Source organism: Hibiscus syriacus, unplaced genomic scaffold (genome assembly GCF_006381635.1).
Source record: "Hibiscus syriacus cultivar Baekdansim isolate YM2019G1 unplaced genomic scaffold, ASM638163v2 tig00110437_pilon, whole genome shotgun sequence".
Taxonomy (NCBI): Eukaryota; Viridiplantae; Streptophyta; class Magnoliopsida; order Malvales; family Malvaceae; genus Hibiscus; species Hibiscus syriacus.
This window is the reverse complement of record NW_024062737.1, coordinates 339,444-359,278: the sequence shown is the minus strand read 5'-3', so window position 1 is coordinate 359,278 and position 19,835 is coordinate 339,444. Positions and strand designations below refer to the sequence as shown.

Below are 19,835 nucleotides of genomic sequence, written 5' to 3'. Positions count from 1 at the left end.
TCTTCAATATTTTTCAATTTTGGAGACTCTATATTTATTCGTATGGTCAATAATTATCAACTTTTTTAAAATGAAAAAGGAAGGAAAGAAAAAATGTGCGGGACTGAATTATCATTTTTTTAATAATATGAGGGGATTATAAAGTAATTTTTGTTTATAATATTTCTAAACCATAGATATTGCGTACACAACCTACAAACGTAACTGTTTGACCTAATATTTAGATAATAACATTCTGTTTAATCATTTAGTCCACGGTTCAACACAGTTGGATTTGAATATTATTGTCCAAATTATACATGTATATATAAATAATTGAGGCTTTAATCTTATTTAGGAACCAAGATTACTTAATAATCTTTTAATTCCATATTTGGTGTCGCATAATTTATTTTCATGCCAACTTAATTTATTTATTTTTGGAAAGAGTCAACTTAATTTAACATTTATAAAAAAACAAACGACACTTTCAGTGCATTTATAGATCGCTGCATCATATAAATGTTGGGGGGGACCTACAAATAGGGTTCATCTTTCTTCTTCATTTAAAATGTCTTTTTTTTCTTCTTCAAGAATTCTAATTAATAAAATATAAAGATTAGAAAGTTTATTTTACATGTTCTTGCAAATTATGTAAATTTGTGATGAATAAACTTATAACACAAATATAATACAAGAACATCTTTTTTTGAAAGAAAAGAGCATAATGCAAGATGAGTATATAGATATGTTAAAATTTAGGCTTACTGAAAAAATAAGTGTCTAAACTATATTCTAAGTTAACTTTAGGTGATTAAAGATTTTTTTTTGTTGAAAGTAGACGTTTAAAGTTTCCAAGCGACACTTTTAGGAACATAGACTATAATGACCGTTAAGTGATATGTGTTAGGTTTATAAAATTTCAAAAGTTTTATTTTAAAATAAAAAATTTAAACTTCAAATTTATTTAAAAAAATTCATTTTTTCTTAAATTTCAAAAGAACCCAAAACAGCTATGTCCAAACTCCTTTACCCACGTTGGTTGCTGGCAATGTTGCCCTGGTCGTCGTTCTTTGTCATCGGGTACTTCATTTAATCGGAGTCCAATGCACACAGGAGGAATCGTCACTTGAATCGTCGAAATCGCTACATGTCGTCGAAATCATTTAGTCGTTGTAATCGTGATTTTTTGCTACAATCATCGCGTAAAGCACGGGGTTTGGCCGGTGGAGGTTCGAACAATTGCACGCCACCGGGGTTTTGGCCGGTTGACGGCGTTAGTAGGTACCGACGGTTATAAGGGATTGAGATTAGAATTTTTAGGATTTTGAGTTCATTTTAATAATTTAATAAAATATTAGATTTTTTAAAACAATAATTTTAAGTGTTTTTTAAATAAAGATTTATAAGTATGACAAGTGTAACTTAACAATTTAATTTAACATTAGACAGCTAAAACTGCAATGCCATAAACATTAGACACCTAAAAATGTAATGTCGAAAACATTAATCACCTATTTTTAATGAAAAATTCTTTAGGCATCTAAAGTTAACTTTGAGTATAATTTGGACATTTATTTTTATCTTAAGCTTAAAATTTACATAAAATTTTATATAAATTGATAATAACTTTATTTAAAAGAAATTGATAATACCTTAAATACGTAACGAGGTTAACATCAAGATTAACGTTTTTTTTCCTTTCCTCAATTTCCATTTTAAAAAATTGATAATTAATGCCCATAGTAATAAAATAGTCTCCAAAATTGAAAATTGTTCACGAACAAGAACACAGGTTCAAATAATAGGGTACACAAGAGTTGAATACATTTGCTAGAAGAATGTATCACAGAGGATTGACCTTGAACCAAGACACGGTCAACTAAATGACTTATATCTGTCATTTGATTTCCAAATCAATTATATTTACGTAGTTGATCGTCTTAAACGTGACCACAATATTATAATTTTATTTTAAAAAAATCTTATAGTATTTCATGATACATTTGCCAAGATACAGCGTTTAGCGGAGCTATGTTTCATCCTTTTCGGCCTTGTAAATAACTACATTAAATAACAATTCACAGCCCTTTAAATCACTCATCTCAAAGACGCAGACATCACCCGTTTCCAAGTTATTATCTTCTACAAAAGGCTTCCAACCATCAATCAATTTGGCTCTCGGGTTTGATTCTGCTGCTTCACGACGATACTTTGTCAACCAAGTCTTCCCATTTGGCGGCACGCAGAGGATTATATCACCACTCTCATTTGTCAAGTATTTCCTGGAAAAGTGCAGTGGTATTGCCTGCCAAGAAACATAAGGGGGGAAATTAGTAAATTACAATCTAGAGCCTTAATTTTCTGTTTTTCTAATGAATACTTACCAATCTATACTCGTTACAAACATAGGATGGCATGGTAATGGTGAAAAATGGGTTCCGAGACTTGAAACCACATGCTCTTTGAAGAGCTTTAAGTGTTCCACTAGCTTGCGACCGATGCAATTTCCCCTTTGTATGGTCAGCTCGTGGGTCTCTTGGCTTTGTTGATGTGGCTGCAAAGGCAAAAGGCCATTAATACTGCAATGTATAAGGTTTAAGCTCAATTCATAGTTAAACTAACAACAAATCTTACGTTACATTTAAGGATGGTAATTTGTAATTAAAAATTCAGGTTCTCCAGCTTAATCTCAGTTTTATAAGGTATAACAATATGTAATTCATGAATTTGTGTGGAGTCTTGTCATCATCTCGTTTAAATTATTTTGTATTCCTATAATTTTTTACAAGTTAATAATTAACATTATATAAATTTTGACATGTTCATATATCCTAATTGTGTTTTGAGGACATTGGAGATAAACTTACTACGTTTGACTTCCTCTTCAGTTTCTTGATATCCTATGGCAGTGAATTGGGCAGCAGGTATAGAATTTACAGCACAATTGCCAATAACAGCAGTAGCTTCAATTTTTGGTACCAAGCAATCTTTAGATGAAACTTGACTGGCTCCATCATCAACAGCTGAATAATTTGAGAAATATACGAATCAATAAAGAATTTTACATGTTTGTGTATTTGAATAGTGTTTGTGCTTCTTTTTCTTGTCGTGTTTTGTATCTTGTTGTTTGTTATTTGTTTTATATACGTCACATCTAATATTGCAAGATTTAAAGAGAGGAAATTGCAGATATACTTACTAGGATTGACTTGCTCCCGATTTTCTTGGTATCCTGTGGCAGTGAGTTGGGCAGTAGGACTAGAATTTCCAGCAGAACAATTGCCAAAATCACCATCTTCAATTTTTGGTACCAAGCGACCTTTTTGACTGGCTTTAGCATAATCAGCTGAATATATCGGAAAAAATAATATCGTAATCAATAAGAATTTTGACATGTTCGTATATTTGAATCATGCTCAAGCTTCTTTTTCTTGTTGTGTTGAGTTTTGCACCTTATTGTTAGTTATTTTTTTCTAAATATTCTCTGTTGTATCTAGTATTGTCAGGTTTAAAGTGAGGTCATTGCAGATGTACTTACTAGGACTGATTTCCTCTTGATTTTCTTGATATCCTATGGTGGTGACTTGGGCAGCAGGGGTAGAATTTCCAGCAGAACCGCCAAAATCATCAGCTTCAATTTTCGGTACCAAGCAACCTTTGGATGCAACTTGACTGCCTTTAGCAGCGTCAGCTTAATATCGACAAATATACTAAGCAATACAGATTTTGACATATTAATGTATTTGAATCATGCCCGTGCTTATTTTTCTTGTCTCATTGTGTTTTGTATCCTATTGTTAGTTTTATTTTTCATATTTTGTTCGTGTTGTATCTAGTATTGTCAGCTTTAAAGGACATAGCAGATATACTTACTAGGATTGACTTCCCCTTGATTTTCTTGATACACTATTGTAGTAAGTTGGGCAGCAGGACTATGCTTTTCAGCAGAACAATTGCCAAAATCACCATCAGCTTCAATTGGTACCAAGCAACCTTTAGATGCAACTTGACTGGCTTCAGAATCATTAGCTGAATATAAAAGAAAAGTTACTAATCAATACACAATTTAATATGTTTGTTAATTTGAATCATGCTTGTGCTTCTTTTTTCTAATTGCATTGTGTTTTATTTCTAGTCGGTTATTTTTTTAATATCTTGTTCATGTTGTATCTAGTATTGTCAGGTTTAAAGTGAGGACTGTAGAAACTTTAGATGCAACTTGACTGGCTTCAGCATCATTAGCTGAATATAAAAGAAAATTTACTAATCAATACACAATTTCTGTTGGCTCAATTGAAGGCGATTAGAGAAGGCACCGGGTTCTTCTTTTCCTCTATTTGGGCAGCTAAGGGTAGATTGATAGTGGAAAGTGACTGTAAAATTGTAGTGGATTGGATAAATTTGTCTACTCTTATCCCTAACTGTTTTATCAATCTAGTTAAGGAAATAGAGACCCTTGTAAAGTTTAGGGAGATAATCCTTAGGCTGATCCCTAGATGTTAGCTGGGAGGCTGATAAATTAGCTAAAGAAGGGATTGGGTGAATTATAGGGCTCTTCTGGGTGCTCTAATTGTATTTAGAGGGTTGTAGTTTTGGTAATGTACAAGGAATGTTGTCTTTCTTTGCGATATTAATAAAATTGAGGTACTCTTTTCCTCTTTCCGCTAGTTGATCCTTTCCCTTGTGGTATGGGACAACTATGAAGGGTTTTTTTAATGAGACCTCTTCTATAAAAAAAAGGGTTTAAAGCGAGGACATTGCAGAAATACTTACTATGGTTGACTTCCTCTTGATTTTCTTGATATCCTATTGACGCAGAAGCCGGATCTTGAAATTCAGCTTCTGGGGTCGCGGTGCATGCATCACCTATGGTAATGAGTTGGCCAGCAGGGCTAGAATTTCCAGCAGAGCAATTGCCTAAATCATCATCAGCTTCAATTCTCTGTACCAAGCAATTTTTGGATGCAACTTGGGAGGCCTTAGCATCATCAGCTGAATATATAGAAAAATATACTAATCAATACAATTTTTTACAAGTTTGTGTATTCGAATTGTGCTCGTGGTTCTTTTTTGTGTCATGTTTTATATCTTATGTTAGTTATTTTTTTCATATCTTATTTGTGCCGTATCTAATATTGTCAAATCGAGGACATTGCAGATATACTTACAAGGATTGTCTTCCTCTTGATTTTCTTGACATCCTATGGTAGCGGGTTGGGCAGAAGGGCTAGAATTTCCAGCAGAACAATCGCCAATATCATCATCAGCTTCAGTTCTAGGTACCGAGCAATTTTTGGATGCAACTTGACTGGCTTTAGCATCATAAACTGAATATATTGAAAAATATATTAAATATTATAGATTAAATCTGTCATCAGTTTAACAAAAAATCAAGTAGATTCATGCTAACCTTGTAGTAACATAGAAAAATTAGCTCCCGGTGATGCTGAAAAAATGGAGACCTTGAATGAATTTTCATGGCGGTTAATCAGCTCAAAGACGCATACATCACCTACTTCCAAGTTATTATCCTGTGCAAAAGTCCTCCAATTAGAGAATTCAGCTTTATGTTGTCCACCGGTGACTACTTTAACAGCAAACTTGACAATCCAAGTTCTCCCATCGGCAACTTGAAGGACAGCTTCATCCTTCTCTTCATCAAGATATCTCTTCACAAATTTGTATGGTACACTCTGGTGGAAGGCAAGAAATAAAATAACTGAGAAGAAAATATTCACATGATATTACTAGGATTTTTCAATTTTTTTCAAGAGCACCAGTAATTTACTCATGTATCAAACGCATATTCTAACATAACTATAATCTTCTAAAAACTTTGATACCTATTTAGTGCTTAAAAAATAATCATGCAACCGATCTATGTTATTTGAAGAAGTGGTCTGAAACTTTCCTAGTAGAAATCTTACCAGGCTACATCTAACCGTCAGGTATCTGTGTTGCATTACAACCTTGAAAAAAGGGTTTTTAGATTTAAAACCACTAGCTCTTTGAATTGCTACTGCTTTCTCATTGGGCGTCATTGGTCGCTTCAAGCTATGATGCTTAGACTCCGTGCTTCCTAGTGTTGATGAACTTACAGTACCACCATCTTCCAGAGAGTTGATTCCATCTGAAGAGTATCAACAAGAGAGTATATTCAAACCTTGATGTGGCATATGGTAACTGAATGCTTATTCGTTTGGGGAAAAAAACATATAAATAAGCCCAAAATGAGAAAGTCGGAAAAAATATGCAAGTTCTTTGATCAAAAAAGGACAATGAATTTAGCAGATTATTCCTCACCCAATGGGGAAGAACCACTTGTGTCTTCATGAACACGGTAAATAATTACTTTCAACTTTATTTCTGTTTGGGAAATCAGCTCAAAGACACAAACATCACCAGCTTCCAAATTGTTGTCCTGCATGAATGGATTCCAACCAATATGGATGATTGCTTTTGTGTACTTGTTTTTGCTTATGTAACGCAGGTAATGAGCAGACCATGTTTTCCCATCTGATGTGCAAAGGGTTAAATCACCAATATTTTCTTTCAGGAACTTCAAAGTAAAGTCCTTTGGTATGCACTGTGATCATAAAAAAGAAAAAGCTCAACATGCAAGAAGAAATATGCTCATAATTTAACTCAACTTTACATATTATCCACAAATGCAAAACATTATCAAAATCTTATGGTACTCAGGTTTCATTGCAGATTTTTACCATTTTTCGACCAGGATTAATGTATGAAGGCTGCATTGTAACTAGAAAAAATGGATTCTCTGATTTGAAGGCACTGGCTCTTAGAAGAGCTTTAGCATATAATTCGCTGGCTCCAAATGCAAGTGCATCTCCAGGAACCTTGGTATGCAGGTCTTCTTCACCATTAGACAAATCTTCACAACCACTTTCATCTGAAAGAGTTCATCCACAGAAGATCAGCGCAATGAAGGATCATAAAATAGCCAGATTTAGTAATATAAAAACTCTGCACATACTTTTATCGTATTTACTGGTTTTCTGTTTCTTCCGAGGTTTAGAACATGATTCTCGTGATTGCTTCTTCCTAGTTTCCTTGCATGGAGGAGGCTTATGCAAGAGTTCATCCCTAGGATCATCTTTAGCTCCAAATGCAAGTGCATCTCCAGAAACCTCGGTGTGCATGTCTTCTTCAGCGATAGAAAAATCTTCACAAATGTTTTCATCTGAAAGTGTTCTCCCACAGAAGATCAACACAATGAAGGATCATAAAATAGCCAGATTTAGTAACATAAGAACTGTACTTACTTTTGTCTTTTTTATTGGTTTGCTGTTTCTTCCGAGGTTTAGAACATGATGGTTGTGATCTCTTCCTCCTAGTTTCCTTGCTTGGAGGAGTCTTATGCGTGATTTCACCACAAGTATCATCTTTAGGTTCTTCCTTGACAGGCTTTAGGCACGCTTGTTCTCCACTCTTGTGTTCAATGTGACTCTTGCATGGATATTCAATCTCTGATGCACTCATATCAAATATGAGTACCAGAAACTTGTCATTCCCTTCATATTGAAAACCAAGAAATGCCCATTTCTGAGAGAGTAAAACGCAACAAATTCTTCCCATCCATTTTGCAACCAAACAACACCATCAGATTTTGTCAGCTTAACATGCCATGTATCACCACTTGGAACTGTTAATACCACTGAACTCGATAACCCGTTTCCATATTTTTTCACAAATTTTCTAGGAATCCCCTGTTAGAAAATAAGCAATTCTCATACAATTAGTGAGAAAGCACAAAATTTGAAAACCAATAATAAGAAATATTAGAGGGGAGAGAATAATGCTTACAAGCTTCTTATCTCGAATAGTGTCCTCTAAAACGATCTTGAAGAAATGGGGTGTTTTTGGTGTAAACATGGAATCGTTATTCTGCTTCTGCATGTAACAATTAGCAAGAAGTCATCAGCGCAAAGGTCAGTAACTGTTTGGTGTGTTCCTAAATTAATTCCCAGATACCAAGTACCAAGACATGCTTCTTAACTTATCATTGAAGAGAAATTGTTTCAAAAAGTTTTTCTTTTTAAGTTTACTTTTAACTGAATTGAAAAAAAAAAACCTAATTCATTGATTGCATGCTTCTTTTCCTTAAAAGTATGCACACCATCTATTTCAGCTGTCATCTGAATATGTACGTAAATAATAAATTACGATAAACAAGTATGATAATAAATTGTAAAGAGTGATTCAAGTACAAAACATATAATCTTCTTATGATCTTGATGAATACTCAAATAATGATACTAAGGAGTTTAATTTTTTCTTACTGTTAAATGTATAATTAATCATGGATTATAAAATTAAAGAAAATCTTCTTGAATACGTTACAAAAAGAGGGGAAAACCCTAAAACCTTTTTTATTTGAATTTGTAGTTTTTATCCAGAAGTCAAAACTTAATACACACTTTAACAACACTGATTCAAATTACCACTGGGGGGGGGGTCGCGGTAGGCTTCTAACAGCGAATGATCTTTCTTTTCTTTTCTTTTTTGTTCAGAACTAACAACGAATGATCAGTTGAACTAAGAGCATTAATCTAAAACAATGAGCGCATTAATCCAATGTTCAATTCAAAAATTTCTCAAGAACAAAAAGAAGAAATATATAGTAAATAATTCAAACATTATGACAGTGGCTGGTGTGGGTGGAATTTGTATACTAGTTTAGGTAAAAGAAAATTTCAATCGCAGAAGATCACACTAAAGTCTGAAGCTATTCCGAAGCTACAAATTCTATAATGTAAAGTTCGAAGTTAGAAGTTAAAACTGACCCAAGGCATCCCAAAATTGATCTTCGATATGCCACTTGAGAACAAAGAATCGCTGGGTTTTGGGTGTTGAGATCTTCCAGGGAGAGGAATGAAGGATTCGAAGCTTGATCGATTTCGAGTGCACATGTGGCTAGGTTTTTTTTCCCCTTTAATTTGCGTGGTAACCGTTTTCTTTTGACGTATTATTTTTGTTTTCCCTTTAAATAATCTCTACAAATTGTAATCCGTCTTGGATTTTAAATGTAATTTATTTTTTAAAATTATTTTAATGTCATAAAATAAAAATTATACTTATTTTATAATTTAATCCCCAGTAAGATAGGTTTTTATACTTTAACCCCAAATATTTTCCATCCTTAAATGGATACCATCAAAATACAAAGTTCCTATTATAGTAAGTAATTTCCAACTCGCGCAGAATGACGACTTCCAACAAGTTGTCGTTGTCCTTGATATGTTGAAAGATACACACATCTCCCTCCTTCAATTCATTGGCCATCACAAATGCTTCCCAGCTACTACGGCCAAACACGGCTTTTCTACGTTCATCGGTTGTTATTCTTCCGTACTCAACTGTCCAAGTCCTACCATCTGGAAGGATGATTTCTCCACTGTTCTTTAAATATCTATCGGCAAATTCGTCCGGTATGATCTGCCAAAGAAGTGAAGATCCTAATTAAGAATGGAGATAGTTTCAGTTCTTGATCAGCAATGTATGTTCATACGGTACAAGTCCTTCTCGGTTCGTCATTGCTATAATCCGAATCCGACGAAGTTTACGACCTTGACACTCTTGGTTCATTTGGGGAATGATAGAAAAGCCATTTGCAAGACTTGGATTAAGTAATGGAATGAAGAGAGGATTCAGCAGAAATCTCACCAGATGAGTACAAGAATTAACATATGCTGTGTGCATCACAACACTGAAAGAGGGATTTGAAGTTCTGAAATTACTAGCACCCATACATGCTCTTTGTTTCTCAGTTGGAGTCAATGGGGATTTCAGTTTCTTCTTTGTTTTCTGGTTTAGTGGAGAGTCATCCAAGATTTCAATGTAGGCGTCTGTTGGATCTTTGAATTTTCTGGAGCTGGAGGGACATGGACTTTGTTGACAAGTAGGTTTAGTATCACTGACCATGCGCCTAGTTTTAACTCGATTGGCTGTACTCCCATGAGCTGTTGTAATGAAAACAAGAAAAAAAACATCTCCATGGATGGTCACATAAACAAATTGATCATCGAATCAATATGAAACAAGCTTTACTCACTCCATTGTCTGCAGGACTTGCTTGCATAGATGATCATTTTCATCAACATTTCAGGGTGCTTAATTAGCTCAAAAACACATATGTCACCAATATCAAGATGATTATCTTCTGCAAATTCTCTCCAACCACTATAGAGTTCTGCTTGTGTTTTATTTCCTGAATTCCTATAGTACTTCGTAGTCCAAGTTTTCCCAGTTGAGTTGCATAAGGTCAGATTACCCTTATGCATTGTTAAAAATTCCCTAGCAAAGTCCGATGGTATGACCTGGAATTCAAGAAGGGAAAAGAAAACATTATAATAAAGTGCCAATTTTGTGATTTTAAGCTACTTGGAGTCACCGGATGATTTAGAGATTAGCCATGTTCCAGTTTTAAAAAGTTACCATTCTATATCTGTTGCAAACGAATGATGGTCGCATGAACACCATGAAAACTGGATTTCCAGTACTTTTGAGAGCATTGGCTATCTGAACAGCGTGTTCCTTTTCAGTGGCTGTCAAATGTCGCAAAGAAATGAAAGCCTCGATTTTCACACTTCTCTCAGCTGTAATTACAGAAGGAAAAATGAAAAGAGGATCTCAGAAGTAACCCACTGCCAAAAATGAAATAAAGAAGCATACCTTCAAGTTGTCTCGGTGCATTTTCAACTTCCTTGAGATTTCCAAGATTGATCCTGTTTGACTTCGAATGATTGGAGCTGATACCAGAAGATAAAATCTCTAACTTCGATTTCGTTCCAGGTTGATTAGGTGAATCAGTTCTCATTTTCTTCCGAGGCAAAGGACATGGCGAATTTGATTTCTCTGTACTTTTCGTACTCACTGACACACCGGTAAAAAGGTTGAGAAACAAATCATCATCCTCTTCGTTTCTAGTATATGGACCAATTTATGAAGCACACTTATCAGGATGAAAACCTACTTGCAATATCAGAAACTGAAAGTGTTAGGTATGGCTCATAAATATACCAGTAAAGAGGACAGGAGATGGAGCGGAGTGAGTGAAGCGAACATCAACTGTCCGTACAAAGAAAGTCTCGTTGTGGGGTTACGAATTATGTGGGTTGGGGGTGCAGGGGCTGCGCCCCCGCGGTACGGTACAGGGTTAATTTTGTAATTATGTACCAGGGTTTTTATTATAAATAGAGATGTAACCTAGACCTAAAATATCATTGAATAAAAACTTCTAGCGCCGCCTAGGCACCGAGGACGTAAGCACATTGCCGAACCTCGTAAAATTCTCGTGTTCTTTTGTTTTCTTTACCCGTTTTCGTCAACAATTGGTATCAGATGTCAGGAGCAAAATTCGAAGTCGCGAAATTCGATGGTCAGGGTAACTTCGGATTATGGCAAACGAGGGTGAAGGATCTATTGGCGCAGCAAGGGATCTTGAAGGCTTTGCGATCTACAAAGCCGACGTCGATGGATGAGGAAGATTGGGAAGAATTGCAGCAGCGAGCGGCAGGAACCATATATTATGCTTGGCGGACGAGGTCATGTATCACGTCATGCATCTATCGTCTCCAGACGAAATTTGGAGGAAGTTGGAAAGTCAGTTTATGTCCAAATCCTTAACGACAAAACTGTATCTGAAGCAGCGGCTGTATGGGCTGAAGATGCAGGACGATCACGATTTGGCGCAACACGTGAATGTCTTCAATCAAATCGTTTCTGATCTGGCTCGGCTTGATGTGAAAATTGAGGATGAAGACAGAGCGATGATTCTGTTGTGTTCGTTGCCTCCCTCTTACGAACACATGGTGACTACTCTTACATATGGGAAAGAGACTATCAATGTTGAGGAGATTACTGCAGCCTTGTTGGCTCACAACCAGCGGAAGCAGAATGCAGGGGAAAGCTCTCAAGCCGATAGCTTATATGTCAAGGGTAATCGAGATCGTGGACGGAAGCCAGAGAAGGCAGGGTCCGGGAAGCGGAATTCCAGATCCAAATCCAGGGATAAGAAGACGATTCACTGTTACAAGTGCAAGGAGGCGGGACATATGAAGCGAGACTGTCCGAAGTTGAAAAAGCAGACTGATGAGAAGCGTGATGGCTCATCCAAGTCTGTGAACGTGGTCGAGGATGATAATTCTGATTGCAGTGAGGGTGATATGCTTTCTATTTCAACGACACAATTGACGGATGCTTGGATTCTTGATTCTGGATGTTCTTATCACATCACGCCAAATAGGGAATGGTTTTCGACATACAGGCCGGTTAATTCTGGTTCGGTTTATTTGGGTGATGATCGATGTTGCAATATTGTTGGTATTGGTGATGTCAGAATTAAGATGCACGATGGCTCCGTTCGGACGTTGAGTGGTGTTCGACATATCCCAGACTTGAAGAAGAATTTGATTTCCTTGGGCACTTTGCACAAGAATGGTTTTATCCCTAAGGCTGACGAGGATAGGGAAACCATTCGGATTGTTAAAGGAGCATTGACTGTGATGAAAGGCAAGATGACTGCAGGGAATATCTACAGATTGTTAGGGAGTACCGTTGCAGGTGGAGTTCACTCTGTTGAGTCCTGTGATGATACGACAAAATTGTGGCATATGCGTCTTGCTCATCTTAGTGAACGTGGTATGGCAGAATTACACAAGAGAAACTTGTTGCATGGTGTCAAAAGCTGTAAGCTCGACTTTTGCAAGTATTGTGTTCTTGGTAAACAGACTAAAGTCCGTTTCAAGACTGCGAAGCACACAACTCAAGGGATTCTTGATTATGTGCATTCTGATGTATGGGGGCCTTCCACGATATCGTCTTTGGGTGGATCTAGGTACTATGTTACTTTATTGATGATTTTTCACGGAAAGTTTGGGTGTATTTTTGAAACAGAAATCTGAAGTTTTTGAGAAGTTCAAGCTGTGGAAAGCTGAGGTAGAAAACCAAACAGGACGAAAAATCAAGTGTTTGCGGTCTGACAATGGTACGGAGTACACAGATTCACAGTTCCTACAATTCTGTAAGGAGCATGGGATTCAGAGGCATTTACAGTGCGCAAGACACCACAACAGAATGGTGTTGCGGAACGAATGAACAGGTCGTTGAATGAAAGAGCCAGATGTTTGCGGTTGAATGCGGGGCTTCCCAAACACTTCTGGGCTGAGGCTGTTAACATGGCGTGTTACCTTATCAACAGATCGCCAAGGGCATCGCTGGTTGGGAAAGTTGCAGAAGAGGTATGGACTGGTCATGATGTTAGTTTGATAACTTACGGATTTTTGGTTGTCCTGCTTATGTGCATGTACCTGCTGATGAGAGATCCAAACTTGATGCAAAATCGAAGGAGTGCATTTTTCTTGGTTACAAGAAAGGTGTCAAAGGATTCAAGTTCTGGGATCCAGTTGCGAAGAAAGTTGTGATTAGTAGAGATGTCGTTTTTGATGAACAATCCATGTTGCAGCAGAAGCAAGACACGACAGTGGTGGATTTCGAGCAGTTTCCAGTTGAGAAACCAGAAACTTCTCAACCGACTTATGGTGGTTCCACTACGGATGATTTACAGGATTATAGTCTCGCCAGAGACAGGGTGAGACGGACGAATATAAAGCCTCCGAACAGATTGGGTTTTGAAGACTTGGTATCTTTTGCACTTATTGTTAGCAGTGATGATCCGGTTACTTTTCATGATGCCGTTACTAGTCAAGAAAACGACAAGTGGATGGCAGCCATGGTTGAGGAGATGGAGTCTTTGAATCACAATCGCACATGGGAGTTAGTTCCCCTTCCTGAGGGTAAGAAGCCGATTGGTTGCAAATGGGTGTATAAGAAGAAACCAGTAGTAACAGAGAAAGAGGGGGAGAAGTTCAAGGCTCGTTTGGTAGCGAAGGGTTTTTCACAGCAGAAAGGAGTTGATTATGATGAAATCTTTTCTCCTGTGGTCAGGCACACTTCAATCCGAGCAGTACTTGCATTGGTGGCTAGTTGGGATTTGCATTTAGAGCAGATGGATGTTAAAACTGCTTTTTTGCATGGTGATTTAGAGGAGCAGATCTACATGCGGCAACCTGAATGTTTCACTCAACCTGGAAACGAGCATTTAGTTTGCGGATTGAAGAAATCTTTGTACGGGTTGAAACAGTCTCCGAGACAGTGGTATAAACGGTTTGACTCCTATATGATCAAGATTGGCTACAACCGATGTGAGTATGATTATTGTGTCTATGTTAAGAGCCTTGATGATGGTTCTTTTATTTTTCTATTACTGTATGTTGATGATATGTTGATTGCTGCGAAGAACATGGATAATGTTATCGGTTTGAAAACTTTATTGAGTCAGGAATTTGATATGAAAGATTTAGGTGCTGCAAAGAAAATTCTTGGAATGGAAATTTGCAGGGACAGAGACTCAAGGAAACTGCGGCTATCTCAACGGGGTTATGTTGAGAAAATACTAGAAAGGTTTGCGATGAGCAGCGCAAAACCAGTTAGCACTCCATTGGCGAATCACTTTAAGCTCTCATCAGAACAGTGCCCCAAGACAGATAAGGAAGCTGAAGATATGGCAAAGGTTCCGTATTCTAATGCTGTTGGCTGCTTGATGTATGCGATGGTATGTACTCGTCCTGATTTAGCTCATGCTGTTAGTCAAGTTTGTAAGTACATGTCTAAACCTGGTAAGCAACATTGGGAAGCAGTCAAGTGGATCTTTCGGTACTTAAAGGGTACTGTGGGACATGGAATTGTTTTTGGGAGTCAGCGGGATAATCCTTTGGTTGTAGGATATGTGGATTCAGACTATGCAGGTGACTTGGATAATAGAATATCTACGACAGGGTATGTCTTTACTCTTGGTGGAGGGCCTATTTGTTGGAAGTCTACTGTTCAATCTATTGTGGCTCTATCTACAACTGAAGCTGAGTACATGGCAGCGGCTGAAGCTGCAAAAGAAGCTTTATGGCTTACTGGTTTAGTGAAGGAGTTGGGTGTTCAACAAGGTGGAGTTCAGTTGCTTTGTGATAATCAAAGTGCTATTCACTTGGCTAAGAATCAAGTGTATCGTGCTAGAACTAAACATATTGATGTAAGGTTCCACAAGATCAGAGAGTTGGTTGCATCTGGAGAGGTTTTGTTTCAGAAGGTACATACTGATGAAAATGCCGTTGATATGTTCACTAAGCCAGTTACGACAGACAAGTTCAAGCATTGCTTGGACTTGTTGAATGTTTCGAGTTGTTAAAGAATCAAGGTAACCCAACCCACATTGAATTTTCAAGAGGTAGGATATTCGCCAAGGTGGAGATTTGTTAGGTATGGCTCATAAATACCAGTAAAGAGGACAGGAGATGGAGCGGAGTGAGTGAAGCGAACATCAACTGTCCTTACAAAGAAAGTCTCGTTGTGGGGTTACGAATTATGTGGGTTGGGGGTGCGGGGGCTGCGCCCCCGCGGTACGGTACAGGGTTAATTTTGTAATTATGTACCAGGGTTTTCTATTATAAATAGAGATGTAACCTAGACCTAAATATCATTGAATAAAAACTTCTAGCGCCGCCTAGGCACCGAGGACGTAAGCACATTGCGAACCTCGTAAAATTCTCGTGTTCTTTTGTTTTCTTTACCCGTTTTCGTCAACAGAAAGAATGGTAACTTCCAACAAATTTTCATTTTCCTTGATAAGTTCAAAGACACCGATGTCTCCAACTTTCAAGTCATTTTCCAGCACGAATTCTTTCCAGTTGTTTCTAAGAAATTTGGCTTCTTTTACATTTATTTGTAGTTCATAATCCAAGTCCTCCCATCTGAAACTCTCAGGGTGATTTCCCCACTTCGCTTGAAATATCTCTTGGCAAATTGTTTTGGTATGTTCTGCCGAAGGAAAAGAATGCAAATGAAAACGAATCTTCAGTTCCTAATCTAAGAAGTATATTCAAATAATCTCTTTTCTATTTGGAATAAACAGATGATTCAGTAGAAGTCCTTGACCCAAATTATTACCAGATAATACTTGGTAAGAACATACGATAGATGCATCACAACGGAAAAAGAGGGATTTGCTGATTTGAAATCACTAGTTCGTGTACCAGCTGTTTCTTTCTCAGTTGCAGTCATTGGTTTCATCTTGCTTATAAGGTCAGGTTTTGGACATCCCAAGCACCTGAAATCCCACCATCATCATGTTTTACTAAACATTTGGATTCACCTGTTAAGATCAAAACTTTTAAGACAATAGCTTTGGAAGCAAACCACTGCTTACTCGAACTCAAAAGCATTAATGAAAAAGATTCTCACCCCCAAGTTCTGTTCTTAAATTTTGGAAATCTACTCTCTTCTTATGTTTCTCAAGCTTTGGGTCTTTAAATACACTGGAACTGGAGGGACATTGAGATTGTCGACAATCATGTCGGTATCGCTGACCATGCTCCTAGTTCTAACTCCTCTGCCTATACTCTTATGCGCTGTTACAAAATAAAATGACATGAGACTGTAATATAAAAAACTAATCATTGAATCAATGACCGATGTTACAGGTTCTTCACAAGAATAAGAAATAAAGAATGCATACTATCAACTTGTCCTTTCAAAAGACATGAGTTTTCGTTTCCCTTAAGATTACCAAGCTTAATCTTTCCAGAGTCGGGGCCATCAACGCTAACGTGCGATTTATAGGGTGAGTCAACTCTCATTTTCTTTTGAGGGAGTGGACATGGCAAATCTGGTTTCTTTTTCCTTTTACTACCGCCTGAAACATCACCATTATCATCCTCAGTTCTAGTACAGGCATATTCGATCTCCGAAGCACTCCTATCAAAAATTAGTACATGGAAAATATCATTCCCTTCGTATCGGAAAACCACAAAAGACCCCAACTCCAGTGAGTAATGCTTTGCAATTCTCCCAACCCTTTTGCAACCACACCCTGTTATCATTTTTTGTAAGTTCAACCTGCCATATTGCACCGCTTGGGACCTCAAGCTTAACAGTAGTTGGCAGTTGGTTTCCATATTTTCTTACAAATCTCCTAGGAATCCCCTGGTAATGATCGTATACAGACATGGACGATTAGTGGAATTTCATGAAGGAAACCGATTACGAGGTAGAAGAAGAAGAAGAAATACTTACAAGTATCCGGTTTCGAATAGTGTCCTGAAGAATCACTTTGAAAAAGTGGGGAGTTTTGGACATAAACGTGGAATGATCGTTGTCTCTACGACGAAAAGAAGTCATATTGGAACCCCGTGGAAGAGTAAGTTGAATGGTTTCCTATTAGAACGTAAAATCAGCTGAAAAATATACTAATTTTTCTGATGAAAAATACATATTTCCATAGCAACACAGCATATGGGAATAAGGAGATAAACCTAAAGACTGAAGAAGATGACTCTAAGTTGGTCTCAACAAAGCTGAAAAATATACTGATTGTACAGTGTGTAGCCTTTAAAACTTCTCCTTGACACCAACCAAAATAAATGGTAGATTTATTGATACCCGTTTACAGGGAAGCCGTTATGCAGTAATTGATATGATGATACTGATATAATATCGACAATTATGGTCCAAAACCTTCTAAATTTCACTCGACTTTGGACGGGAACAAATAACTCATTTATGAACATCTCTACCTTTCGCATGAAATATAATATAGCATTAAATAGATACATGATTTAGCTAGAATAGAAGAAAAAAACTAAAATTAATCACTTAATTTGTCTTAGGTATGGATGGACACGGGATTCGGATTCAAGGAATTTGATTCGATTTCATCTTTAGGGTTAGATTTTTCTTTTAAAATCGAGTTTGGATTAATTTTTTTAGGATAGGATCGGGTCGAACCAAGTTTGAGTTTATAGTGAAAGTCTTTGATCCGCGATAATAAATATTGTAACTATTCTTTATATGTTTTGGAATAATTGTAATATCACTTCTCTCTATATATTTTCAATTAGATTAATATTTTATAAATAAAAATAAGAATTATGTATTTGCCTCGGATTGAATCTGATGAGATGGGAGTGTAGATTTTTACCCTAAAATCAAATCAAAATTCGAGTAGAATAAGACATTCTTAAATCTAGATAAGATGATGGTGAAAAGTACACTACTTAAATTTAGTTCAGAGTTCACACAGGCAAAAACTTAATCCTACCAATCTATGCTCATCCCTTGTCTTGGACAGGCCTACAGGGATGAAGCCAAAAATTCATATTGTTGTGCAAGAATTTTAAAAAACAATACACAATATTCTTTTGAAAAACAATAAACTAATTTAAAAAAAATAGTTTATATGCACATCACAGTGTTTTCTGGTATCACACCTTCAAAATAATTCTGCCCCAAATTTAGGACCCCGAGTGAGCAAACCTCCATCACGCAGGCAACCGGCCGCGAAGATTGGCTCTCGGCTCCCACAAAGCCTGCAACTAGAATGGAAAAACTGTTTGAACAGAACACCGAGATCGAAAACTATCCATGTAGCTTGTCTTCTCATCGCAACTTGTATATTCGATTGTTTATAAAACGAAAATTTATTCAAATATTAGTGATCATTTGTGTAGTTACTATTTTTAATTTTATATATTATTGTGTTACATAAACAATACGTTAAAGGTCAAACGGCAATGAACTTTTAGTGACCACATCTAAATTAAATAAAACATAAATGACTAAATATTATGTTTTTTAAATTTAACGAGCAACATTGTACAAAAATTAAACAAAATAATAATCATAGTTTAATCCTTTTCTTTAATATGATTCAGCCACAAGTATTAACTATTAGGTATCAATTTAGAAGAAAAGACTAGTATTACATACAATTTATTATAAAATTGTGATTTAATAAATTTTGAGGTTATTAAACTTTTGTAGAATAATTAAATATATATAGATTTATTTTGTATTTTATGTAATCTTTAAATTAAGAAAAAAATGTAGTCTTTAGACAAATAAATTATTTTTAATCGTTATAACGATAATATGATAGTCTAAGATACTAATATATTGATCCATAGTAAATGATGATTTTAAGAAAGTTTATATACATATAACAAAAAGAAAAAAAGGGGTTGTTAAGGATTAAATCTAAAATTTAAGATCAATTAAGAATAAAAAATATATATACTATTTATAAAAAATAAAATTTTATAATAATTTATTGTGAATTATCAAGAAAGTGCTTAAATAAATATTTATCATATAATATGCAATATAAATACGGTCTGCTAATTAGTGCGCAGGGGGAAAGAAGTAGGCAAACTGCATATTGCATTGCATGATGTGGTTTTTTATGCCTCTGATTCTAAATATAAAACAAAATTACAAAATAATAATAATAATTATTATTATTATAATGGAAGTCATGATTTAGTTAGATCATGAACTTGTTTAGAAATTGATGACAGCTAAGGACAAGTTGGGTGCTTAAAGTGCTCAAACGAATATGTTAAGTTGGTAGAGCACAAGGTTATTTATCTTGAAGTCGTAGAATCGAGTCCTACGGTGAGCAATTCATAATTTGGAGGTCTCCCACGAAAGTTGCTCTCAACCTAACGTTGGGGGCAACCTACTATTCTATCTCCCCCTTACCCCATTATATATGGGAATAAGGGTCAACTAATTTATGTAACACTTTAACCCGTATTCGGGTCGGATACGAATTCGAGATGTTACATCAACTTTTCAAAACATGTTCTAAATTTAATTCTAACACTTCATACTTTTCAATTATCTTAATGACAAGTCAAATATCACTTCCAATTCTAATCAATACTTCTCTATCAAGATTTCACTTTTCCAATTCCTTTCTTTAATACTTCATATACCTTTCATCT

General features: G+C 36.1%; 1 protein-coding gene and 1 pseudogene across 1 annotated transcript; both read right to left on the bottom strand.

Moving 5' to 3' along the window:
* Positions 1 to 1,929: 1,929 nt before the first annotated feature.
* On the bottom strand, positions 1,930 to 8,966 carry LOC120125727 (annotated as a pseudogene).
* Positions 8,967 to 9,159: 193 nt separating this feature from the next.
* LOC120125698 (B3 domain-containing protein LOC_Os12g40080-like) lies at positions 9,160 to 16,691 on the bottom strand. Its single transcript, XM_039144061.1, has 9 exons — positions 16,571 to 16,691; positions 16,370 to 16,463; positions 16,089 to 16,162; positions 15,627 to 15,873; positions 10,678 to 10,928; positions 10,441 to 10,601; positions 10,058 to 10,322; positions 9,670 to 9,965; positions 9,160 to 9,441 (listed from the first exon to the last, which is right to left on the bottom strand). The coding sequence occupies exons 1-9, from the start codon at positions 16,689 to 16,691 to the stop codon at positions 9,160 to 9,162; spliced, it is 1,791 nt and encodes a 596-aa protein (XP_038999992.1).
* Between the last annotated feature and the right edge of the window lie 3,144 nt (positions 16,692 to 19,835).